Below are 27,249 nucleotides of genomic sequence, written 5' to 3' on the forward strand. Positions count from 1 at the left end.
AGAGTACACAGCAGAGACCCCTGGCAGCACTCCTCCACTTGACTCCAACCTCCCACTCTGGAATGCCACAACACCATAAAAAATGTAGAAAGACAAGGCTTTCATACAGTCAAACATAAGTAAATACAATAGTTATGTTACCACATCTTACTTTATCTTAGAATTATTTAAGGATCTTTCAAGCATATTCAAAATATTTTTATTTTTAAATATCTTTTTCCGTTGTGTTTTATATTTTAAAAATATTACTTTATGCAATATATTTTTTAACATTATTTATAATGGTCAAAAATATGTCAAAAGTGTTCATATGTTTTCAAAATGGATAAATAGTCATACATTATATGCTTATGTGATATTGATTTCTTTGATATAAATTATGAATAATATATATTTTCACATGTATAATAAATGTTTTTATAACATTAAATTGTTTTTGTAATAATATTAATTTAGTATAGGGCATCATTACGATGCCGGTCTGAATTTAAGAGGTCCCGCTGCCCTTATTACAATGCAACTGCCTTCATAGCGGTCACAAAGTGTTTATTTTCCATTGCAGCCTGAGCTGCAGGCTGCAGCACAAGCCACAATAAAAAATGTACACTTTAAAAACATCACTGCACCATGTGGCAGGCACCATGAGGTGACTGCCACACAGTGCAGGGATGTTTAATCGATGGTGCACAGTGCAGGGATGTTTCATGGCCCCATAGCGGAGGGTTAGGGGAGAAGAGGGCCCCATAGGGGTTTCCAAAATCACTTTTTGCCTGCCTTTTCATGCAGGCGAACCACCATGAAAGGGCAAATGTGCTAAGGGACACTGTAATACTGAGCAGGCACCGCTCTTATTGTAAGGATTACTGACCCTCGGCGATCCTTGAGCCTGTTGGACAGCATCAGACTGTCCCTCGGCCTGCTGCCTCCGACTGCACACATTGTAATGCATCATTTTGACTGCAGCAGCAGATGGCAGTTGGACCGCATCCAATGAGCCACTCGATGAAGTCCGACCGCCATCAGAATTTCCTCATTAATGTATATAGACATATGTATATACAGACACATATACTCATTAAAGTTAGTCATATCTCCATTGAGGCACTAACACTTACTGGATGATGTCATCAGTGATGTCACTGACCATGTCATGAGTGATGTAATATGTGAGGCCATAAGCAGTGCATTGAGGGGACATAAGCGATAGTTAGCTCAGATAACTATAACTGGTGAATTTCTATGGTTTTGTGTGTGTGAAATCTGAGCCTAACTATAACATCCCTGTAACATTTGTTTTTTTCAGGGAATTTCTAAGGTTTTTTAATTGTTATTTCCTAACTATAATGTCCCTGTAACCTTTTGGTTTTTCAGTGAATTTCTATATTTTTTAATGTTATTTCCTAACTATAACATCCCTGTAACCTTTAGGTTTTTCAGTGAATTTGAACGGTTTTAAAATGGTTGTTCCTAACTGTAATGACTCTGTGCCCTATGTTTTTTGGTGAATTTCATTTTGGTAAGTGCAACCTGTAACCTTAGACGATGTGTATATGTGTTGTAGAGTGGGTGTAAGTGGCAATGAGTGAGTATATGATTAGCTGTATGGGTGTATGTGTTGTGTGTATTGGTCAGATTGGTTATGAGTGACATGTTCCTGGTTTCAGTATACTTGTGAGTGGCATTCTACTAACAAATGTGTTAGACTTCGAGACCCACTTTCTTGTAAGTAAAACCAAAGAATGGTGTTTAAGTAAAGACCTAAAGTTTTGTTGATTTTGAACATGCACAGCATTGATACAGATATCTATCTTGGGAACACTCATAAGAGTGAGGTTAATAAATGTGAGACCTCTTGGTGAAAGGGCTGAGTTGGGTTGTTGGTGCTGCAGCAGGGTGAGCTCTCAGCAATGCCCCGAGAGGGTGCTTGTCTGTGTGCAGATTTGTTGTGCACAGTGGTGACACCCGGTGCACAGTCACCGCTGGGTAGAAGAGTAGTGATAGATAAGTGGCCCCTTGTTTTGTTATTTTTTTTGTAACGTTTTTGGGGGATTCACAGAGCTGTCGTGGCCTGTCTTTATATGTATATTCTGATGCCATGGGAGGTTTGCCAAATGGGGTAATTTTTTAACAACACTTAAAAACATATATTCTCAATATAAATTTTACATTTTACATTTGAGATAAGTAATTTACTAAAATAATGAAAAAGTTATATTTAAATAAGGAAACAACATTTTTAAGATATATTTTCCAGCTTCGCGATGGCGTTGCAGCATCACCGCGACGTCTCTGCAAATACTATGTGGCAGGCAAATAAAGGTGTTTGATTGGTAAACTACCTCTATAACTTATTTGGAGGTAGTCCCTCCTTTTTGTTTCTCTCATTGGGTGTGGTACTTCATCTTACAACTGTTTCATTGATGTGCATTGGGTGTGGTACCTTATCTTACACCTGTTGCATTGAACTGATTAGCTTTTTTTTTTACTTTGGTGATTTTTCTTGGATGATCATGGCATCTTCCAGCAGTCAGTAAATGGGCCTGCAACAATTGAACAGCTCCTCAGAAGAAGGCCATCCTGCCCCAAAAGATGAGAGCATTGCATCAAAATTTTCACCATGCCATCAGAGATAAAAATTGTCGCAAAGAAGGGGCAATGCACTCTGTGTGACCAAATTCTGTCATCGCAAAGAAGGGGCAATGCACTCTGTGTGACGGAATTCTGTCAAGGGGGACTAAGAAAAAGTACTCAAACAGCACAAGTTTGATGCTGAAACACTTTAAAACTATACACCCATGACAACTGACAATGGCACAAAGAGAGATGGATGGAGAGCAGGCTTCTACATCTGCTGTGGCTTCTCTAGCACCAGGAAATACTTGTCCATCAAATGCTGCAGCTCCATCTCTAATCCTGACAAGAGCTCCTGAGCTTCCTAATATTGGCACATTCTGTTTTTTCACTCTTTTTTTACAGTTCCCAGCTTTAGAAAAAACACCACAAACACCCAAATCAAAAACATCAAAACTAAAAAAAAAGGTTCTAATTAGAACCACCTCTTCTGGTTTAAAGACAGACAAAATATATGTTACATGTTTGTCAAGGAATATCTGAATGTCTATGTCTGTATGTCTATATACATATATTAGGTTGACTCGCTGTTTCGTTTTTTTGTATGCCTGTTTGTGGGGATGTGAAGGTATGTTTGTAAGTAGCTGTATGGCTGTGTCAGTGTTTTTATTGGTGTGTGGATGGAGCACGAGTAGGTGTGTTGGTGTGAGTGGGTGTGTGAGCGGCTGTATTGGTGAGTGCCTGGGTGTGTCAGTGGTTGCACTGGTGTGTGCCCGGGTGTGTCAGTGTTTGTACTGATCTGTGGCTGGGTTTGTCAATGATTGAGTGAATGAGTGTGTAAGTGTTTGTATCACTGTGTGAGTGGGTGTTTGATTGCCTGTATAGGTGTGTGGGTGTTAGTGGCCCTGTGTATGACTGTGAGGGAGTGCCTGGCTTTGTGAGTGGATGTATGGGTCAGTGAATGAGTATATGATTGACTTGAAGGCTAAGTGGTATGTATGAGTTTTTGTATGGATGAGTAAGAGGGTTTGTGAGTGCCTGTGTGGGTAACTGTATGGGTATGTGAGTGGGTATCTGAGTAGCTGTATGGCCCAGTGACTTGGTATGCGAGTGGCTGTATGGGTGACTGAGTGGCTGTCTGAGAAGCTGTATGGGAGAGTGAGTGGGTGTGTGAGTGGCTGTGTGCGTGAGAGGCTGAATAGGAGGGTGACTGGGTGTGTGAGTGTCTGTATGAGTGAGTGGGAGGGTATGTCAGTGCCTGTATCAGTGAGTGCCTTGATGTGTCAGTGTCTGTACCAGTGTGTGCTTAGGTGTGTCAGGGACTGTGTCAGTGTGTTCCTGGGTGTGTCAGTGCTTGTGTCAGGGTGTACCTGGCTGTGTTAGTGGCTGTATTAGCATGTGCCTGGTTGTGTCAGTGGTTGCATCAGTGTTTAGCTGGGTGTGTCAGTGGCTATATCCATGTGTGCCTGGGAATGTCAGTGCCTGCATCCGAGTGTCCCTTGGTGTGTCAGTGCCTGCATCAGTGTTTGACTGGATGCGTCAGTTCCTGTATTGATGTGTGCCTGGGCGTGTCAGTGGTTGTATCTGTGTGTAGATGGGTATGTGAGTGGCTGTAATGGTGTGTGCCTGGGTGTGTCAGTAGCTGTATTAGTGTGTGCTTGGGTGTGTATCCTAAAAATGTGAAGTTGTGGAACAACACTGCAAGAACTAATTAGTAAAGTACATTACTTCAATAAGTGGTGTCATTGATCTGTAAACAAAGAAAAAAACACAAATATTAATCAGTATTACAATTTATAGAATTACAAAATTAACTTACCATTTGAACAATGCATAAGAACATAATTGAAAGAAAATTACAAGACATGATGCATGCTGTAAAGGTATATTAAAGTATAATATGAATAAGGATTTCACTATTTCTTTTTTTACTGTTCTCAGTTTCTAAACTCGTACACCATAAATGACGTACTTTCAAAAGACTCATCATTGAACAGTGGGGAAAAAACAATCATAAAGACTTCCGAAAACAAAAGTGCACACTGTCATTGAAATTAATCAATACTGTGCATTGCACTCAATACACATTTTTCTAGATGATTATTTTAGCTATACTTGCGTTATGAATTTAAGAAACTTTATGCCAAACAAGAGATCCTCATTAACAGAACTACTAATAGATATGGAAAACACACCAGATTATGGTAAGCCTTACAAACACATTACTCCTTGTAGGCCTAATGATGTCATAAACACTGAGAAGGGATGTAGAACAAAATCACTACACCACTCCTCCTTAGAACGTTAGTAAGTCTTACAAAGACATTACCCCTGGTAGGCCAAATAATGTCATAAATACTGAGAATAGATGTAGAACAAATACACTATACCAATCCTCCTTAGAACTTGGGTTGAAGAAACGAAAGATAAGAATTTGTTAGTTTAAAAGTTGTTTTTGCTTGAATTTAAGTTTGCAGTCATTGTATTCTGTCGATCCGGTTTCCATTTTTAAATACACAGTGTAGTGTCCATATGTAACAGTAACAGAAACATTAAGTCTTTTGTGAACTGTGATAGCCATAGTAGTATAAGTTCCTCCAGATACAGATAAGTGTATTGCTTTGTAATCTCTGTTTCAAATTTATTGCTACATGGTCTGCATTGTTGTAGGATTCAAAAAAGATATTTTCCACTTCTCTGATCAACATTTAAGAAGGTATTGTTTTATGTAGGCTGTTTGAACAATCTGTCAAAAGACACAGTTTTGCAATCCGGTGGTGTTAAATAAAGAAATTGCTCCAAATCTTTTTGTGTGGTTGATGTGAAAGAGCAATCTTCACACTCATAGTTTCATGAATAAGTAAGTAAAAATAACTCATCAATTTGCATTTCAACTTGTTCTAAAACTCCAATGATCATCATTAAAAACGTATTTGCATCCTTTTGAGTCTTTTGAGTAAACTGCACAGATCTACTACATATGCATGAATGTGTGAAGCACAGTGTGTTACAGTCCTATCACTGTGTAAATGTTGCAAAAAAGAACACAATACAGAGCAAAATCTCTTCTGTGGTTTCTGTTCAATTACATATGCAAGATGAGATAATTGAACCAGTATGTTCAGAACAACATTTGCATAGCAGTTGACACCAGAGGAGTTTGACAACTAGTAACCAACAATATCTACCTCATTGTCACTTTTTGTTGTTGTCAACAGGTTCATTGTTCTCCTTCTTTTTCGTCTTTCAAAAACAGCACAACAGTCCTTTGTTACCTTTCGATTTGGACCTATAATGCATTATTCAGAAGCAAGATACAATCCTAAATGAGGAGCATAAACACTACCTAATCGACTGTACTCTTTAACACAACTTGGATCAGCACTTACTGTGCTGTGAGCGAATGAATTCAAATACAAACCGGGTAATGTTCTAACTTGAAATAAGGCTACAGATGACATTCATTTCTTAAACACTGTATTCCCAATATTAACCAATGCTGAATCTACACTTAAACCTTGAGATTTATAAATATTTGCAGCGTATACCAGAGAAATGGGAAACTATTTCCGTCACACTTATAAGTCTTTCACAAGCAAAAAATGTACAGTGGCCCTTCTAATCTGCTTTACACAATAAATCTGATCAAATGTAATTGCTAGGAACCCTATCTCACTTCTGTTAGGAAGCTAATGAAATCAAAATGTTTTTTTTACCCATAGCACTATTACCTAATCCGTCCTCAACATTTGAATTCTGGCACAAAGTTACTCTACAAATCTTGCAAATACAAACATTTCTCCAATCCTGCAGTTTTTTTTAAACAGAGTTTTCCAATGAATCCAATTTAGTTTATACTCTTTCATGTAGCAATGCTGTGACGTCCTGGTGTTCCATTTTGTCTATTGTGTGTATCTGAACAGATGACCGTGAGACATATGGATGCAAGTCTAGGCAACCAAGTCGCAGAGGTTTGTGTAAATCCCATCAGACCACCCCGTTGGTGGTATTTCATCATGTGGGGTTGGTAAATACTCAAAACCTCTCCTGACCAAGTAGTGCCAGGATAACATCACAACTCTATGTGTGTTGTTCCTCAACAGAAAAAATGTGAATCAGGTACAGTGCTCAAAATAATTGTGAAAAAGAGATAAAATTGACTACTAAGATTGTGGAAGGATCTTACCACAAGTGAATCTAGGTGTCAACATTTTTAAAAAACAAGCTCGGTAGTTAATCTTGAATACTACCTAGTAGCGCTAACATGGTGGTCGACATGTTACCTAGTAGCGCTAACATGGTGGTCGACATGTTTCAGCCGTCTGGGGAACTACCCCGGCTTTCTTCAGGACCTTACTAAGTGAAAATGCTACTACCAAAAGGGGGTAATAGTTTTGGTAGAGCTTGGTTTTTAAAAATTTTGACACCTAGATTCACTTGTGGTAAGATCCTTCCACAATCTTAGTAGTCAATTTTATCTCTTTTTCACAATTATTTTGAGCACTGTACCTGATTCACATTTTTTCTGTTGAGGAACAACACACATAGAGTTGTGATGTTATCCTGGCACTACTTGGTCAGGAGAGGTTTTGAGTATTTACCAACCCCACATGATGAAATACCACCAACGGGGTGGTCTGATGGGATTTACACAAACCTCTGCGACTTGGTTGCCTAGACTTGCATCCATATGTCTCACGGTCATCTGTTCAGATACACACTATATCATGGACCTGGTCTGTTTCTTTGGTGTTATGTATTATGAGTATGGGGATTAACAGACAGGTCATTAAACGTTCCCCTTGACCCTCCACACTTGTTGTTTATTCCATTTTGTCTATTGCCATAAGTTCCCCGAAAAATTCTTCCTCCAATTCCAGCAATTCCTCATTGAAAGAAGCACACTCCGCTAGTGTATGCATTAGGCACACAAATGCTTTTCCTTCTTGAATGAAAGTGAGCACTATCTCTGCTGTTGTCTTGTTCTTTGGGATTAGTTTTTAGAGACAACGACTTTCTTGGAGAATTTTCCCTTCTTTAGAAAGAATACCTACTCTAATATCCTTCACAATATTCCCATATTCAACATCAGATGCTTGCCTCATTCTTTGTATTCAAAGTTTAACCAAATATTGACATTTCCAATATTTACCAAGAATTTCGAGTTTCATCGTGGAGCAGTGTTTTGAACACAACCTGTCCTTTGCCTGGTGCAAGTTGTAGTTGATTGCCGAAAAAATTAAGTGTTTTCCTCCAAATAGATGGCCATAGTCTGTCCTTAGAATCTGTTGCATTCATAAGTGTACAAAGGCAAGCATTAAGTTTGAGACCATGCTCACCTCATCAATGATTAAACTTCTAAAGGTATTCTTGAGACTACATGACAAGCTTCACCGGATAACTTTGGTACTCCAGTTTGTTGTTATATTCTACATGCAGCTTGAGAAGTAGATGTAAAGTAATTCCTTAAATATTGTGGGCTACTAATCCAGTGGGTGATGGTATTATACACAACAAATTATACTGTGCAGTGTTCTGTAGAAAAGCAGTGAGAACTTGAATTATAAAGCTTTTACCGGTGGCTGCTTGACTGCTGACATACAGCAGTGTTGGCTTAGATGATGTGCACGTACACTCTTTCTTGTCAAGGAGGAATCCATGCTAAACTATGTCTTTACCTCCATATATATTTCTTTTTGCTTATCATTTAGCTGTGCAACTAACTATTCTAAAGCAATAGTTTCCTGTTTTGTTTGTTTTAATGCAGTGTCCACCGAATTTATAGCAATGGCAGTTTCATTGACAATTATTGGCTGCCCAAGAGGACTTTGACGTAGAGGACCTGAACTTTGGCTGCTTTGTTAACTGCTTTTGATATCTCAGCAGCAATTGTTTCTTCCTGTTCGATCTCATCACTTAACATTTGTAAATAGATATGAAATACCAAACACTCAATTGTATGCATTGCAGCATTGAAACAATCTTTGTAGCAGTCAAAGCCATTGAGTAATTCTGATTCAGAACACCAAGACTTAAACAGTTGTTAAAGTGGCAAATAGAAGAACTCTCTTTTTTCAGGGCCTTGATAACTCAGTTTTCTGTGATTAATTAAACTTCCTTTTGTGTGTCGTACCAAACAACTATCACAACCAACTACTACAAATTTACCTTTGTCTACATTTTCGGTCACATTGTTTCTATATCTGTAGTTTTGAAGTATTTCATAACAACATATATTCTCAAGCTGTGGACTCCGTTTTGGATAGTAGGTGTCCAGCATATTTATTTTGACAATACCTGTACTTTTTGGGTCCAATTCTGCAAAGTGCTGAATATCTGAGTGAGTGTACTATTTCCTCTGAATGTATCACTGAATATGTAATTAACTATATTGCTATATAACTAGCTCTCTTAGAAACTGTACGGGTCTCTAAATGTGTACGTAAGTGGCTGTATGGATTGCTTACTGGCTGTGTTATGACTGTTGGGGTATGTAACTGAGTGTGCATCTGGCTGAGTTACTGCCGGATGCATAAGTGTTTTAGGGGTGTATGAGTGAATGTGGGAAACATCCTTTACAACGCAACTTTTACCACGCAGTGCCTTTACGATGCAACTTTTACAACGCAAACCATTACAACGCATTGCGCTGGGGGGCGCTCTAGGATAGGGAATAGATTTAATTTACTATCCAACACCTTCCCTAGTGTCCACGGGGATTGGAGTTGGAATAGTAAATTAAACTATTCACTATCCAGCACCCCAAAGTGCTATGCGTTGTAAAGGCATGCGTTGTAAAAAACGGGTTGTAAAAACCGCGTTGTAAAGGTATGCGTGGTAAAAGCATGCGTTGTAATGTCATACATCCAGTGATTGTGCAAGTGCCTCTGTCTGTGTGTGACTGGATGTGTTAGTGGCTCCATCTTTTTGTACATAGGTATGTGAGTTGCAATATGGGTGGGAGACAGGATGTATAACTGGGCGTATGGGTCTGTAAGTGTGCGAATAACTCACTGAAACATCAAAGTACATGTATTACCTTTGATGCACATAGCGCTCTGGCCAATGGGCTACCTACGGCCTACCCCAGGGGTGACTTATATGTAGTAGAAGGGGAGCTTTAAGACTTGGTAAGGGTTTTAAATGTCAAGCCGACCTGGCCATAAAACTGCACACACAGATTCTGTAGTAGCAGGACCAAGACATGTTTAAAGGCCTACTTGTCTGAATCGGTACAGGTCAAGAGATGGCAGTGGTTGATATACAGGTCGCACATCAATGAATGAACACATTCAACTGGGCTATTAAGTAAATGGAGCAAGTAGACAAAGGAAACAGAAAAGTAAGAAGTGGTGCCACTCAGGGTAGGAAACAACCCACTACCTTAGGTACAAAAAAACACAGGTCACCAGTAAGGTGACCTGTGGAATTGATATATAACAAGATGTACCCTGGCACTCCTAAAGTTTAGAATTCAAATCTATTACATTATTTAGTCAGGACTACTGTAGCATAAGGTGTACCTTAGCACAGGAAAACACCAGAGACACTGCTTATCAGAAGAATGTTCATCAATTTATTCCATGTAAAACTCAAGTTTGGCTAAAAGTGTTTTTAACAATCCTTTACAGGACTGAGAACAGTGATGATTCCGACAGATGACTACAAAATAAGGTGTCTTATGTTTTAGTAGTGTGATCCAGTCCTTGTAGAAAAATGCGAGAACAGCCAACATGTGTTTCGTCACATCCGTGACTTCCTCAAGGCTGTGAAAACAATAATACGGACATGTACATACCATTACATTTGACCTTGCATCACATGATATATCTTGTATTTTTAAAACCGAAAGGTAGTTACGTAAGGATTTTAGAAAGAGAAGAAGAAGGTCCAGCATCCGAGCGCATAGATGGAAAGTGTTTCACCCAAGTGAAAGAAAACGGGACATATTGTGCCATAGACAAGCTTGTGTTTGCAGAGAAAGAAAAAGCCTCTCAGGTTTTGTAAATAGGCATCTCAGTGCCTGCACAGATATCTGATTGGATGTATAACTGAGTATATCAATATGTAAGTACATTTCTAACTCACTAAACCTTCAAACTACATGTTTTACCTTTTATGCACATACCATACTGCACTACTGGCTACTTAGAGCTTACCTTAGGGGTGATGTATATGTAATAAAAGGCAACCGTAGGTTTTTGCAAGTTGTTATAAGTGTCAATTCAACATAACAGTGGCATCTGTACACACAGACTCTGTGGTAGGAGGCCTAACACATATTTGAAGGGCTACACCTCTGGGTAGCACAATCAGAACTACAATTCCAGAAATACTATTTAATTTACAAACCCTGGGCACAGGTAGTGGATTTAACTACAGGCTTACAAATATATTAAATATACCAATTGGAGATATGTCAATGAAACCATAGTTAGGGGTCAAGAACGGTCAGTTAACCAATATCTACTACTAATAAACTTTTCAATCTCCCAATTCCAACTGATTGACTTGGGATGTAACTAGAGTTCTTAGTGATTGTTTCAACATCCAAATGGGTATATAACTGACTGTATCCAATCATATATCAATTACTGTACAAATGGGTAAATGCTTGTATCAGTACTTGACTGAGTACATGAGTGCCTCCTTGGATATGTCTCTGGATATGTAAGTAACCTTCACACTCTCTTTCACTTTACAAGAATGCATAACACAAAAATGACATATACTTTTTAAAAGTACACCATTATTAACATACCTGTGAAATCTCCTTGCTGCTCACCAATTTTTAAGTCAGTATCACATAAAAACGTTTTTTACACAAAATGTCAAAGTACAAGAATGGTATACCACTCACAGTGAACCAATAATGACAATCTTTCCAACTCTATTTTCAGTGATACTGTTGTACTTGGCATGTGTTGTTGACTGTTTTAAAATATAAGCATACCAAAATAGCATTACTTTTTTCCAGAGCCAATCCCAGATGTACAACATTTCTGCTCAAAATCACTCCCAAATGTTAGCTACCTGCATATTTACACCATCCAATTAAATATGCTATTTTTTAAATTACATACTGCCCTCCATTTTGCCTTCAATGGATTGTGGGTCATAGCTTTGTGTTTTGGGCCAGGGGCTGTGCTAGAAATAGTGGCATTGACAAGTACCTGGGTCTGCCTAATGTGGACAATACTTAGTTTGGCCAGAGAGGGTTACAGTGGTATCATGTGCTGCCTTTTGTTGAAAGCATTGTGGATTGCCAACATCCAGACCTCATGATTGTGCACTGTGGTGACAATGACTTATGCACACTTACTGGGTTGGACTGGAAATCCTATTGAAGGATTCCTTTGGTCAATTAATGGCACTTTTCCCTCACACTGCCTTGATATTCTCGAACATTTGCCAGAGGTACAAATGGAAGTACCAGTCGTTCCCCAGCACGACGCCACCCGTGATCCCCTTGAAGGTCTCCAGTGGCTGTCTGTCGCTGCACTCTCTTCCCACTCTTTCTGGGGATGAGTTTGCTAAGTGGGCGCAGCGAGTCAAGTCTGGTTCACCTGCAGACCCTCTAAGATCTGCCCTGTTCAGGGACCCTGCCTTTCAGGGGCGCACGACAGTGTGCTCACTGATTAATCTCTCCCTGACCTCAGGCATTGTTCCCGCCAAGTGGAAGCAAGCGGTGGTTTCCCCGATCCTGAAAAAACCATCTTTGGATCCTTTAAAACCAGAAAACTACCGCCCTATTTCTTTGCTTCCCTGGCCGGCAAAAGTTATGGAGGCTCACGTCAATCTGACCCTCGCAGAGCATATGACCCGGGCCAATGTCCTCGATCCTATGCAGCATGGGTTCCGTGCTGGTCACAGCACGGAGACGGCCCTTCTGGCAATGGTAGAACATCTGCGGATTGTGTTGGATGCAGGTCAAACGGCAGTGCTTATTCTATTAGATCTTAGCGCTGCCTTTGACACGGTGTCTCATCGCATCCTTCTACACCGCCTAGAGGACATTGGCATCTGTGGTTCTGCTCTGCAGTGGTTCCGCTCCTTCCTCAGTGATCGCTCCTTCTGCGTTGCCACCCCTCCTTTTCAGTCCAAGTACCATCCTGTGGACATGGGGGTTCCCCAGGGCTCCTCGCTGAGTCCCACGCTTTTCAATCTGTACGTGCGACCGCTGGCTGAGGTCGCTAGGCAGTGGGGCCTTACCATGGTCTCTTATGCCGATGACACTCAGCTAGCGGTTACGATCAGCGGGGATGCCGAGAAGGATGCCCCCATGTTCCGAAATGGGCTGAGAGAGGTGGCCAGCTGGATGAATAACAACTGTCTCCAGCTGAACGCGAAAAAAACTGAGGTGATGATCGTTGGAAGAGATGCGGACCGCTGGGGGGACAGTTGGTGGCCGCCTGAGCTGGGGCCGGCCCCTATTCCAGTCTTGGAACTTAGGAACCTGGGAGTGTGGCTTGATCATACACTCTGCTTTACGACCCATACCAAGAGAGTGGCGGCAAGCTGCTTTGGTGTCCTACGCGGGTTAAGACCGGTGCTCAAATTTTTTGATGCCCCAACAAGACAGCTGGTCATCCAAGCGATGATTATTTCCCGGTTGGACTACGCTAGCTCACTCCTTCTTAGAGCAAACCAAGCGGAGATCCTCCGCCTACAACGGGTACAGAATGCAGCGGCGAGGGCGGTGGTCGGTCTGCCTCGGACCTGTCCTACCTCTAATACTCTACGGGCCTTGCACTGGCTACCGATCCAAAGTAGAATCCATTTTAAAGCTCTCAGTCTGGCTTTTAAAATCCTAAAAAGGTCGGCACCAGAGCTGCTTAACAATCTTATATCTCCCTATGTTCCTTCTCGCCCACTCAGATCTCTTGGTCAATCTCTTGTGGTTGTCCCACGCTTCAGACTTAGCCGGATGGGCGGACGCTCTTTTCGAGTGAAAGCTGCGACTCTCTGGAACGCTCTTCCTTTGGAAATCCGCCTGTTAGATGACTTATTAACTTTTCGTAGGGCCCTGAAAACCTTTTTGTTTTAAATTCCTGCTTTTTTCCTTTTCTCTCCGTTTTTTAGTGTTGTGTTGTGTCCACCTTTCCCTGCGCCAGGACGCTCCTTCGTTGGAGCATCTGTGCGCATAAAAAATGCCAATAACATAACATAACATAACATAACAAGTGGTCAAACAAATTCTGTCCACAGATAGACAAATCCAGGATACATATCAATAAAACTGTTTCTGCATTCCTCACCGACCATAACATGTGCTCTCTATACCACAACAAGGTATGCTTTGACATGGACAATATCTATAGTAGTTACTGAGTTCATTTTACAGAGAAAGGCAACAGGGTGATCCTCAACAACTTGAAAGACTGCATCCTGTTTTATGTGTAGTTATCATCTACACACAAAAAACAAAAAGGTTTGTCTCAGAGCCCCCCCCTTTTCCCAAACACTGGTTCATTTTCTTGTTAAATCAGTTTATTACATTTCTTATTTGAATTCACAAATCCATTGTGAAGCCACAAAACAAAAGCACACATGCAATAAACAACAGCACATTTAGGATTTGCGATTCTGTCATCAACTCCCTTTATCTGGAAATGGCACTGGGAGTGGGTTTATAAGTGTCCGAGTGAGTCTGTGAGTGGATGTGTGAGTGTCTGAATAGGTTTGTGAGTGGGTGTATCAGTGCCTGAGTGGGTGTGTGAGTGTATGTATAGGTCTGTCAGTGGGTGTGAGAGTGTCTGACTGGGTATGTGAGTGGATGCATGTGTGTCTCAGTGTAATTGTGTGTGGGTGTGTGACTGTCTGTGTAGGTCTGTGAGTCAGTGTGATAATGTCAGAGTAAAGCTGAGTAGGAGTGCAAGTATCTGAGTCGTCTGTGAGTGGGTGCATCAGTGTCTGAGTGGGTGTGTGAGTGGCTGTGTGAGTGTCTGAGAGTAGTCAGGGATGGCGGTTGCGATTTCTGGTGCAGAGCTGCCGTTGGTCCAGGTCTCTTTGAGGGAGGCGACGTCGGGCAATAGGGTGTTGAGGAGGTCCCAGATTTCTACTGCATGTCTGTGTAGGGAGCATACGTTGAGGAGGATGCAGCTCATGGGTTTGGGCTCCCTGGTGTCCGGTAGGTTGGAGGTAGCAGTGGGGTTCCAGAGATGGGTGAAGGTGCGGTAGCAGTGTCAGCAGGAGAAGTGGCCTTGGGTGGTGTTTGGCATCAATTGCTGGCAGTTTGTGTTTCTTCCGGGGTTGAGTGCGTGGAGGGTTGCTGAGTCATAGTGGTGGGTGGTCGGAGGACCAGGGTCCTTGGCGCTGGTTGCGGTCGGGTCACGGACAGGCGCAGATAAACATGAGCCATGATATAGACCAGTAGCGTAATCTAGTTTTGTGCAAACAAGAGAGATTGTCGTTTGGACTCTGTGAGGGAATCCAAGCTGCGGGAAGATGTGTTGTAGTGTATTTATTGTAAGAGAGCTTGATCTCAATATCTTATCTACTTGGCATTCATGGACACCAAGGCTTTTACCTCTGTGAGTATTTTTGGTGGTGGTTCTAGATCCAACAAAGATATTATGCTGTTTCTCAGGGATGAGAGACAAGAGTACAGGGAGTTATGAACCAACCCGACCACTGAGGTTCAAAGTTGGGAATCCATTGTATTGTCCCTGAGGAACAGCATAATCACTTTGTTGAAACTATTGTCCCTGGGCCCTTATGCTGGACCAATCTAAAAGCCTATTGTCCCCTCTTTGATTATTGGTGGTTCTAGATCATCATGCCAGGCATAGAGAAGGCCATCATTTTCCGGTCACCATGGGTGAGTACCTCAGTTTCTAGTTGGCTCTGTGCCATTCACTAGCCGCCAGCCCGGAGGTATCGAAGATTTTGCAGTTTTCAGTGTCCAAGTGGCTTTCCAATTTAAGAAGAATCATTGATCACTTCTGGCAATGCTTTCATGTAGATGTTGAAGAGGAGGGGTGAGATGTGCTTGAGGGACTCCTGCTTTTACGCTGTAGTATTTAAATAAGAAAGGAGGACTATCTATCACATTTGTTCTCTTGTGTAGGTAAGATATGAACCAAGCAAGGCCGGTACCAGTCTATGCCATAATCATTGAGTCTTTGGTTTGGTTTGATTAGTGTGGTATGATCGACTGTGTCAAAGACAGCTGAAAAGTCTCATAGAGGTAGCACAGCAACCCAACTCGCGTGTTTTTAAGCTTGTCCCAGATGGAGATTAGTACTGATTCTGTTCCTCTTCCTACTATTGGAAGCTGCAGAGTAGGATATTTTCTTCAATGAATTGTAGCATCTGGGCGAAGGCTTCTGTTTCTATAGGTGTGTCTAGGAATGGTCCATTTGCTTTAAGTCTGTAATTGTCATGGTCTTGAGGGTCCAGTCTTCAGGAAATATTCCTCATGTTAAGTTGTTGATCAGTATTCTGACTTAAAGTTCTTTGAAGGTGTGCAGAGGCTGTGCTAACTTTTTATTGGATGGGTTTGTTGGAAAAGGGTTAGTTCTGTTGGTTTTTTGTGTGTCTGGTATGAATACAACATGTCTGCATTTGTTGTTTAAAGAGTTGCCAGTTTATGACAGAATTTCTGTGAAGTGGTGTATTTGAGATTGCAAAATTCTGTGATTATTTTATTACATTCTTTATTGGGGCATTTAGAGTTCTGGATTCTTCTTGAGTAGTATGCTTTTTTAGCATTTTTTATTGCTGACTTGTACAATCTGTTACATCTGTGTAGGTGTAATTTATTTTGAGTGTTGTTAGTTTTAAGTCAGGTGCATTGAAGCTTGCATTTTTTGTCTTTTTTAGGCATTCATCCAAGGAGCTGCATTTTCTTTTGTCATGCTTTAGTGTTTTTTGTAGGATTAAAATATCAAACGTTTCTTGAAGCCAACCATGGAATTTATTAACTAAGATTATGGTGTACAGATCAGTGTTGGAAGTAAACTGGGACTCTAGGCCCTCCAAAATCAGATTGTTCTATGGTCCTTATGCAGGTGCGCGTTAACTGTGCTTAGCTGGTGTGGGGTGTGCTGTCTTGTGTTGGAAGGAAACTAGGTGGTGGTCTGACCATATTGCCACAATAACCCTTTGGAATATGACTATGTCTGGGTTGCCAAAACTGACGTCAAATGTATGTTCCACAATGTGTGTCGGTTTGGGAATGAGCTGTTGCAGGTTGAACACCTACAGACCAGTGAGAATGGTTCTAGAGTGGGGCATATTAGGTTTGTCAAAGCATATGTTGAAGTCACCAAGGGTGTGAGCACTTGTTGATAAATGTATCTAGGAAGTTGTCTGGGAAATCTCCATTTCTCAGTGGTGGTCTGCAGAGGAAGAGAACATTGAGGAAAAAGATTGGAGTGGTATTGCATCTGGTAAGGAGGGCTTCACAACCTGGCAAGGGAACATCCTCACATTTGGTGAGAGTTGTTGTTTCCTTAAATAATTTTATGATGGTCTGGTGGAACAGCTTCATGCAATTGTGGAGCCATGTCTTGTCCCAGCCATAATGTAGTTATGAAGAGTAATCCACACTGTTTGTGTGTCAACAGATCGAAAATGTGGTACTTATTTTTAGACATAGAACTGGCATCTATTATTTGGCAGCTTAAGAAAGGTGTTTAGGATGTGGTGTGATTTTCTATTGAGGGACAGTAGGTATTGTCCTTAGAGGTTGAAGGATATGTGCTATAATCACCCAAATTTTCTGCAAGAATACAAAACAATCTATTAAAGTAGAACAATTCTGATATGCTAATAGTGCACTTAAGAGAAAAGCAGGGAGATTGGAATGGAAAGGGAAGAAATTAGTCAATCAACACTTGTGATACATCTCCAAAGGAGTAAGGCTCCCAGTCTATGTCTTATGTATAGCATGACTGACTGGTACTGCAAAATCCCTGATTAATGTAGCTAGCTGGAACAGTCCAGTCGAACCATGAGGGCCCAAGGGGTAAACCTGAACCCTAGAAAAACATAAACCAGTCTTATTATAGTACATTAAAAAGTCCTATGTCGCTATGTTTTAATGTCTAACTCTTCATGAGTTTACTAAAAGCTACACATCTGATGCCACATGTATATAGATGTATTTAAATGTATACGTAAACTTAAGTTAAAGAAGTTTTTTGCTCTAAAAGCTAAGAAGTCCATGAACACTAGTGAAACAGCACCAACACCATGCCAGAAAACGATTAGAAATATAGAGGATCTACAAATTATTCTATCTTTGGAGACTGAAGAAGTAACTACACCTTCCCTTGCACAAAACTTGTCTGACCTTAACATCTCTCCTGATCTCAGCCTAGACAGTAGACTCAAACCGAAATCCTCTTTTCTCCCAACATTACCAAATGACAATGCCATAGATACATTTTACAAATTGATTATCAATAATCTTTATACATGTGAGGATTCCAGTGAAGGACAGGTGCATCATAGGCATGACAACATGAGCGAGGAGGAGGACTAATACCACTTTCTAACATTATCATCAAGGAAGCGGATAAGGTAGGTAGTTTGGTAATGATGAATAAGGAAGACTATGTTTAGGAGATAGATAGTCAGTTACCTGATACTTCCACTTACAGCAAACTAACCAACATCCCAATGAAAAGTATCGCAGATCTACTGGAAAAGAAACTTAAGATTTGGCAGGATCAATGTCTTAGTGATGATTTGGAATACCAGTACATGTACAATCCTCAACCCAGAGCCCCTTTTATTTATATTTTACCTAAAATACACAAACTAGGTGCTTTTCCACCAGGAAGACCAATTATCTCAGGGATTGACTCACCCACTGAACATATTTAAGAGTACATTGATACATTTCTGCAACCGTTTGTACACAATCTCCCCTCATTTGACGGAAACATCAAAGATCTTCTTAACCAATTGGTGGATTTTAACTGGTCAAATGATTGTTGGTTTGTAATTTTGGACAAATGTTCTTTATATACATCCATTCCAAAAGCATTGGGTGTTAGGGCAATTCAAAATTTTCTCTCCTCTAGAGATGGCACCTTATGGGAACAAACCCAAATGTTGATTGAAAGGATAACACTAGTCTTGGACAATAATGTATTTTTGCACAATGGGACCTGGTTTCATCAATGTCAGTGTGTAGCAATGGGATCAAAATGTTACCGTTCGTTTGCCAATTTGTACATCAGGTGGCTGGAAAAATGTTATATTTGAAATGAATGCCCTTTGGAAATGATAAACCATGAGGTTTACTGGTGTCGATGCATCAGTGTCTTCATGATCTGGACAGGTAGTTTGGAACTGCTGTTAGAGTTTTGTACATTTCTCAATAACAGTTCACAAAAAATCACATTCACGTACCAGTACAGTCAAACATAAATTGTGCAACTTGACCTCAAACTTTATGATAAAGACTCTAAAATTCTGTCAACCTTTTTCAGAAAATCCACAGCGTGCACCTCCATTCTGCATGCATAGACTTCACACCCTAAGTCACGGATATATTCAATACCCTATGGGGGCGACAACAAGGGTAAGACTCGGTTACAGTGAGGAGATAGAATTCCTTGCTGAAATAGACAGGGCAGAAAGAAGGTTTATAGCCAGGAGCTATCATATTGAAGTAATTACTAAGACAAAGCAATACATTTTATGAACCAAAAGATATACTCTATTGAGATCCAATACTAGACTGCCCAAAAAGAGAAACCAAAGTGGCTATGATTACTCCGTACAACAACTCGAGTCATTTGTTCCATAACATCCTTCGCAAATATTGACATTGGAATGTACTGAACATTGAACCTACTCTTAACGTATTCTTTCTTATAAACCAACGGTTACATACAGCCTGGGCAAAACATTATGTAATATACTGTGTCCTAGCTTTTTGAACCCCAATAGAAATTAAAACAAATTGGGGTGGTTACCTCCACAATCAAAAGGCTTCTTTAAATGTGGACACTGTGCCCTTATACTTTAGACAAAATAAAAGGCTTTCAGTACAACACCACCATGAAATATACAATTGATGCTTTTATAAATTGTAACACCAAATTTTTAGTGTATTGTATTATTTGTATATATAATCATATATACATAGGAAGTACCATCGGACCACTTAAAGAAAGAATCCATGAGCATATTCGTGCCATCTAGAATCATAAAAGCAACTATCCATTTTTCAATCACTTTAGCACACAACATGGGATTGAAGAACTGACTCATCTAAGACTCTATGAATTGGGAATACCCAGGAACACCCAACAGGAGGGGACAGGACACACGCATTAAGGAAGCTTGAAATGTTCTATATTAACAAATTTACGGCAGTTGACCTTGAAATAAACATAGATCGGGAACTGTATGTATTTTTAGATGAATGAACATCCATCTTTGGGAAAAAGTTTGTTTGTGATTCTGCATTGTCAGAGAACTTAGGGGCATATTATCAAGGGGGTTTAGCTCCGCTTTTTTGGCTTTAAAAGCCAAGAAAGCGGAGATAAAATGATCTCCCTATTACCTAGCTGTCGCTAACACCAGTTAGCGACAGCTAGTAGGAGATAGCGACCATCTTGGGCCCCACTTTGCATGTCAGTGATATTTATCACTAATGACATGCAAAGTGGGCGTGCCAAGATGTTAGCGACTGGAAACAGTCGCTAACATCGCTATCTCCTATTACCAACTTTTGGAGATATTCGCGCTAAGCGCGAATATCTCCAAAAGCTAACACCTGCCCCTGAGCAGTTCTTAGCCATGTTATCCAATGGGAGGTGGATAACATGGCTAAGAGCATTAGCTCCATAATGCATGAATGTCGCTGACTTTTCAGCGATATTCATGCATTGTGGCCGTTTTTTATCGCATTTGCGATAAACCTTGGTAATACCAAGGTTTATCTGCGGTAAAAATCGCCGAAGCTTAGCGGTAAAATTTTCTCTCTAACCAAGCAATAGCGATAATTATCGCTATTGCTTGGTAATATGCCCCTAAATGATTTACTAAGAAATTGTTACTAAGATAACTCTTTAAATATTCGTGATAAGAAAACTATGATGGTTATTTTGTACACTTAAAAGTGTAAACCATACAACTGGATTGTTTCATATTCAATGTTTGCTTATCAACAGAGTAATTTGTGATTACATGTCTGTACACGTGTGCTTTGCCAATGGACATGGGATATGTCCTTCTCTCTTTTTTGTATATAACATTTATGTATGGGGAGACCTAAGATTAGTTTGTTTCAATTGTAAACATATGGAGCCCATATGTATATTCTTTAGTTTTCCATTTTTCACTTGGGGTACTTCTGTTTTTAAATACACTACATTACATATTTCGGCTCCCAGCCGTCCTCTGCATGACTCATCTACACCATTTAAGATGTTTGCTCCTTTTTTCTTATTGAACAGTGCCTTTAGGAGCTCCAGCCTTTATCATAATGACTTCTACAATAACAAGAGGTTGGGTATAATATGATGTACCAGAACTGGTCGATTCTCTTATTTACTCTGTGGCACTACGTTATATGACCTTATCACAATACTTTCTATTGACAATTTACCGTTTTGAACTTTTAACCTTTCTGAGTTATATTGGCTATGAATGTCCCTCTGCCCCCCCCCACACTTTTGGTCAGTTATTTAGCCGGCAGGGTAACAGTAAATCGACTTGTCACGCTATGGAGAACCTCTCCATTATGGCACTTGCATTTAGCCCGAACTTCCGTGCAGGTTGGCCCTTCTTTGTTTCTAGCACTCTCAGTTTTAAATAGATGCCGAGCTCAGCTGGGCGCCCATGCATCAGCACAAACACGCTAGCGAACACGTCTAGTAAATTTATATTGATGAGTAACTAATTTACGGGACACATTTGATCTTTTTCTTAATACTACATATCGGCTCTAATTTGTACAGTTTGTGACCTATCTCCCGCTCCCATATAGCACTGTTCTGACGAGAATCACAGGCTTATCATGGCCCCAATAAAACTGTCCCCATACCGTATTGTGACTTCAGCAGTTCGAAATTTTCCAGGTATGTGGCCGGTTACAATGTTACTTACATTTATTAATGTTGTCATGGTTATGGAATTGTTAAAACGGCCAACTAAGTGATGATGTTGGGTTTTCACGAAATAAAACCTGCTCAGATTGAACTCCCACAGTGTGAAATCATTAATCAAGTGGTGTGTGTTAAAACTGGGGGTCTCTTAGTTGGCAGAGGTAGGCACCACTGTCCAAATCGGGACCCTTGCTTCTAGTCAGGGTAAGGAGGAAACACTCTTTAGATAACCTCTGCTCACCCCCTTGGTAGCTTGGCACAAGCAGTCAGGCTTATCAAAAGGCAAAGTGTAAAGTATTTGTACCAACACTCACAGTAACACAGTGAAAACACCACAAACTGACTCCACAACAGTTTAGAAAAATAAAATCTAAAGTACACAAGACCAAAACAACAAAAATCCAACATATACAGTTCATGAATATGGTTGCGAAAGAGTTCTTAAAGTTGCAATAAAAATAATCCACAGTTGCGTGAAAAGTTCACAGCGTCACGTTTAGCCAACAGTACCTTTTAAATGCAACAAAATTCCAAAGCAGAAGCTGGTGCGGTGGAATACAAGCGATGCGTTGCTCCTGAGACCATGGGGAGGCGTCGGCGACAGCCCTGCTGCAGCAGCGGGCGTGTTGCGACGAATCCGGTCTTTATGGGGAGGAAGGCGATGACTTGTGTGGATTCCGGTGCGTAGGTTCCTTAGGAAGTTTGGTTCTCGAAAAGGCACCATGCGATGATCTAGAGGGGCTGCGACGATCTCCGGGGCGACGATGCGTGATCCAGCGGCGATCTTCCTCTCACGGCTCCTCAATGCGATGGCTCTGCGATGACACTCGCAGCGACGTGATGCGATCCGCAAGCAAGCGGTGCGGCCATCTCACCCAGCGATGACAGGCTCTGCGCCGATGCTCGCAGCGATGGTGATCTTCCCGCAAACGAAAGATGCGACGTCTCCGGCAGCGGCAACAGGCGCTGTGACGATCTCGGCCTGCAGTGGCAGGCCTGAGACACCATTTTAGGGCTACTTATGTGGGTGGCACAATCAGTGCTGCAGGCCCACTAATAGCATTTGATATCACCAGCCCTGGCACACTCAGTGCACTTTACTAGGGACTTCTTGGTGACACAAATATCTCAATCATGGATAACCAATCATAATAACAATATCCACAGGGAGCACTTGCACTTTGACACTGAACAGCAGTGGCAAAGTGCCCAAAGCATCTAAACCAGCAAAAACGAAATCCAGCACAGCATCAAAAATACAGGAGGTAGAGGCAAAAAGATAGGGGGAAACCACGCCAAAGATGCCAGGTCTAACAGTATGCAAACTGCATGCGAAATGAGCTAACATAAGAGTAAAATAAAACTGCACAAGCGCAAACTACAATGCTGGAGTAAGCTGCAAATGCTTATGACTAAATGAAAGGACTAAGGCTGCTTGATTGTTCTATACTAATATGTGTTGGAAATAACATTAATCTAGGATGCACATGGGTAGGTGTGTAGTGGTATAGCAATATAAGTGATTAATAATAAATGTGTTGGTTTTCTGCTCTGCAGAAAAGGTCCGAGAGTCATTTTAGAAAATAAATGCAAGTTTAATCTGAGCGAGAAAGGGAAGGTGGAAAACTGTTTTGTCCTTCCTGGGTTCATTGTGCCTGCCAAAGTTCACATGGAGAAACAAAATAATCTTCGGAAGCGGAACACTTCCTTAGAGAGCAGCGCAAATTAACCATGTCTCAAAGGTTGTTATATGACTGAGATGGAGGAAATGTGTTCTATGACGACAGCTCGAATTTTGTACTTCCTGGGCTGGAAGTTGATAAAATGAGTAAATAGGACAATCAGCAGTCTTACAGAAGTTTCATGATGAGAGTGATGTGATAGTACATCCCCTTCCTTAACCAATAGAATGAAGCGAAATTGTGTGATATGATACATTGTGGGTTGGTTTTTTTTGGGTTTTAGAGTATATTACTAGGTACCCGGTGGGAGGGGTTTAGGTGGTTGTGTGATTCCTTCTTTGCGAGAGGAGAGAGCTGCATTGCTGTCTCCTATTACTATTTGGGCTGGCTGTTCCTTTTTGCCAAATCCTGACTTAGGCTTGGCTCTTCAACTCTTCTTGAGGCGCCTTTCTGATAACATGGCCATAGAGTAGTTATCCTAATTTATTTTGTGGGTTAGCATAATATTCTGAATTTGCATAATCATTTTGCAAATGATATCGGGCCATTTTTTTTACATAAAAATCACCCATATTCGGTGCAGCGTGTTACAGTATTTCCTTTTCTCTTGTAACATGTACCATCAAGAAATACGGGCCTTCATGGCCCCATAGATACAGTTTCTATACGAAATTGTGACTCCAGCAGCACTTATCATGTCAATGACACTTGTACTTGGGGGTATACTTCAATAGGGTACACGTTGGTTGTGCACCTTTTGACTGTTGCAATATTTGACCATGTGGAATGTAAATGGACATTTCCCTTTTTTCTTTTTACATGATGGATTTCCCTTCTTCCCTGTCATCTAGTACTACATGGTCAAAACTCACAGGCTGACTTTTAGCCCAGCTCGCAGTGATACTGCTTTCATTAACTCATATGGCATCAGGTGTGTAGCTTTTAGAAAACTCATGATGGGTTAGATGTTAACACATGGCAACAAGGGACTTTTTAACATACTATAATAAAACTGGTCTACATTTTTCGAGGGTTCAGGTTTACCGCTTGGGCCCTCGTGGTTCGACTGGACCGGTCCACCTAGGTACATTAATCAGGTATTTTGAAATACAGGTCAGCCGTGCTCTACATAAGACATAGACTGTGAGCCTTTCTCCTTTGGAGATGTGTCATAAGTGGTGATTTTACTAATTTCTTCCCCCTCCAATCCAATCCCTCAACTTTCCTCTTAAGTGGACTATTAGCCTATGATGATTGTTCTACTTTAATAGATTCCTTTGTATTGTTGCACAAAATGTGGGTTATTCTTGCACTTTATGTTGGGCTTTACTATGATCTATCAATTGTAGCTTTGGTGTCTTCTTCGCTATATTGATCCGGATTGGTGAATTGATATAACCTTTACAGCATGCAAGCATGGGGTAGCACTTTGCGCACTTTTTTACTGAAAAATAATGCACTGACGTAAGTATTTGATGAACTTACAGCCTTAAAAAAGTCATCTAAGATGAAACACGTGTCGGCTGTCCTTGTATGTACAAACATTGCAAACACTGCTGGACCTTTGAATTCTTCAGCAATAGAATTGGACCTGCTTCATCAGCAGACCAACAAAAGACTTTGTGTAGTGTTCTGGTTTATTAATGTATTTGGGCTATTTGAAGGAGTTTTCACGTATATTTTACACTAGTTCGGTGGGATAGTTTTTCCGGCATATTGAGCACACGTTACTTAGTCGGTTGTTTACATAGCCGGTATCTTTGGATGTGCAGAATATTTTTATACCACTGCCACCATATTTGTCTGTTCACTTGAAGAAACAAGATGACTACCCCGCACATCAGCAAAATCAGGCAGGTTCTAAAGCAACTTTTGTGCAAGCTGAGCAGCACGGAATCAACATTGCATGGACTGACTGTAGCAAAGGCTGCTACATTTAGGCCCCGTTCAGTCAGTGATAGCAAGTTATCCATATATTGCAGAACATATAAGAACTGAAAGTCTGTGTGCTTAAATATAAGGTACTATTGTTTTCCAACTCATTAATACTCATTTTATGATCTCAGAAAGATGAACGGGTGTACCAATTTTCGGAAGGCAAATGCACCTGTGAATTAGTTACACACTTAGGTCTTGCGGAGGTGTTAAATCCACCGAGCTGGTGTGTTACGCACGGAAAACAAAGTAAAAGCATCGACCAGGGTGGGCCCATCTCATGATTAGAGGTGGGCGTGCTAACAAACATGGCGAGCCAAGTCAGAGCTAAGCCAAGGGTATGGCCTGCGCACGAGCCATGTAAATCATACAACAAACATCACATAATATTAGATAAAGTCTCTTGAAAATTCAAGAAAATGTATTTCTTCACACGCAATAGTACATTATACGACACATTATAGCAATTTAGAGTCATTCCAGGCCCCGCCCCCTTATTAGCGACAGTGTCATTAGTGAACTAAGAGACACGACAGTGGTCGTGTGAACTCTGATAATGGCCCACATTCTTATATATAGAGCAACATTAAAGTCTATTATATCAAACCTTATGGGTTTTACAGGGGGTATTCTGAGCTCATATATGGAAGGTGCTTACATGAGGGAGGTCGAGAAAAAAGGATGAGCGGTTAAATATTTGGCTAAAATCACACGATTTGGTTAAACGGGGAAGCCACGATTAACCCAGGTTTTCTGGTTTCACTTTGAGCCACTGAGCCGGTATCTACTTGTTACTCCTGTTTAACTAAAATAATAACGTTTTGTTGTTACCTCTTTGTGAAAGAAGGGTAGAGGGAGGGTGGCACTGGCAGGCAAACGCCATATGAAAATACGGCTCGTTATGGGCTCGAGGTTCCGAATAGACCTTGAGTTGATCCAGAACCAGGCCTTAGGCTCGAGCCAGGCTCGGGCTTTCAGTAGCTCAACCACCGTCCTCTACCCTCGATTCACACGTTTCGCTCGTCTATGCCTTTCAACATCACGTGATATTTTGGGCATCGCAGTTTCATCTTTGAGAATAAAAGCATAGACTTAATAATGCCAACAAGGACAGGGCTTTTGGCTGTTCGGTGACTTCTGGCTGAAGATGTCGCACAGGACAGGAGGCCAATTAGCAGCTAAAAGTATTAGAATATTACATTTAAAGCACTTTGAATAAAACAATTTCTTAAACTACAAGTTGCAATTACAACATCTGCCATGAAACCTTTAATGTCTGCATCTAAGCTGAGGACATGCTACTTTAATAAAACATCAGCCCCTTACCTGCATCAGTTCCTACGGAGGCTGCCCACACAAAAAGCCCCACGACCGACAACATGGCAAGCGTCTCCCGCGCACTCAGGAGTGACCCAAACTCAGCCCGATGATCACCGTCTTCTGAACCGAGGCTTCGAGCATTAACCAGTCCTGTTTACAAAAACCCACTTAAATAGGAACTAAGACTCGCGGGACATCTGGAAAGCATCAGGAAGCTCTCACCACGTGACTTTTGAGAAAGTAAGACACCGAGGCTTCTGCTTAAGACATTAACTTGGTGTTTTTGTAAGCCAAGGACAATCGAGACAGTGGCCCTTCCGCCCGCGTGCTACCGCTTCTCATATTACCCTCGAAGAAAGACAGGGTCTAGCTTGCTGGTCTTTGCTGACGTTTGCCTCCAGTCTTCCAAAAGCATTTGAACTGCCCTAGCTAGCCATTAGTCAATGCTTGGAAATTTCCTCATGGAAGTTCACTCCCTCGTTTTACATTTCGGGGCATTAAAAGCTTTTTAAGTACAGGCCCGGCCCCAGAAAAACAATGGGCCATATTATCAAGAAAGGGATGTACATTATCGCCACTTTTATCGGCAGGAAACTGAATTCCCATAGAAGCAGGAAACTGAATTCCCATAGAAGCCCATGTTCTGGTGTTAACCTGGGTTTCTATGG

General features: G+C 41.0%; 1 protein-coding gene across 3 annotated transcripts in view; it reads right to left on the reverse strand.

Moving 5' to 3' along the window:
- Nucleotides 1–26,978, reverse strand: part of APOH (apolipoprotein H) — a 570,693-nt gene extending 543,715 nt beyond the window's left edge. Inside the window, exon 1 of one of the 3 annotated variants that reach the window (XM_078654312.1) lies at nucleotides 26,588–26,970. In XM_078654312.1, the coding sequence (XP_078510438.1) occupies nucleotides 26,588–26,642 (55 nt within the window). In that variant the 5' untranslated portion in view covers nucleotides 26,643–26,970. Of the gene's footprint in view, nucleotides 1–26,587 lie in introns of all 3 variants that reach the window. The other 2 variants (XM_078654313.1, XM_078654311.1) reach the window with 2 other exon arrangements.
- Nucleotides 26,979–27,249: the final 271 nt, after the last annotated feature.

This window comes from Lissotriton helveticus, chromosome 7 (assembly GCF_964261635.1).
Source record: "Lissotriton helveticus chromosome 7, aLisHel1.1, whole genome shotgun sequence".
Taxonomy (NCBI): Eukaryota; Metazoa; Chordata; class Amphibia; order Caudata; family Salamandridae; genus Lissotriton; species Lissotriton helveticus.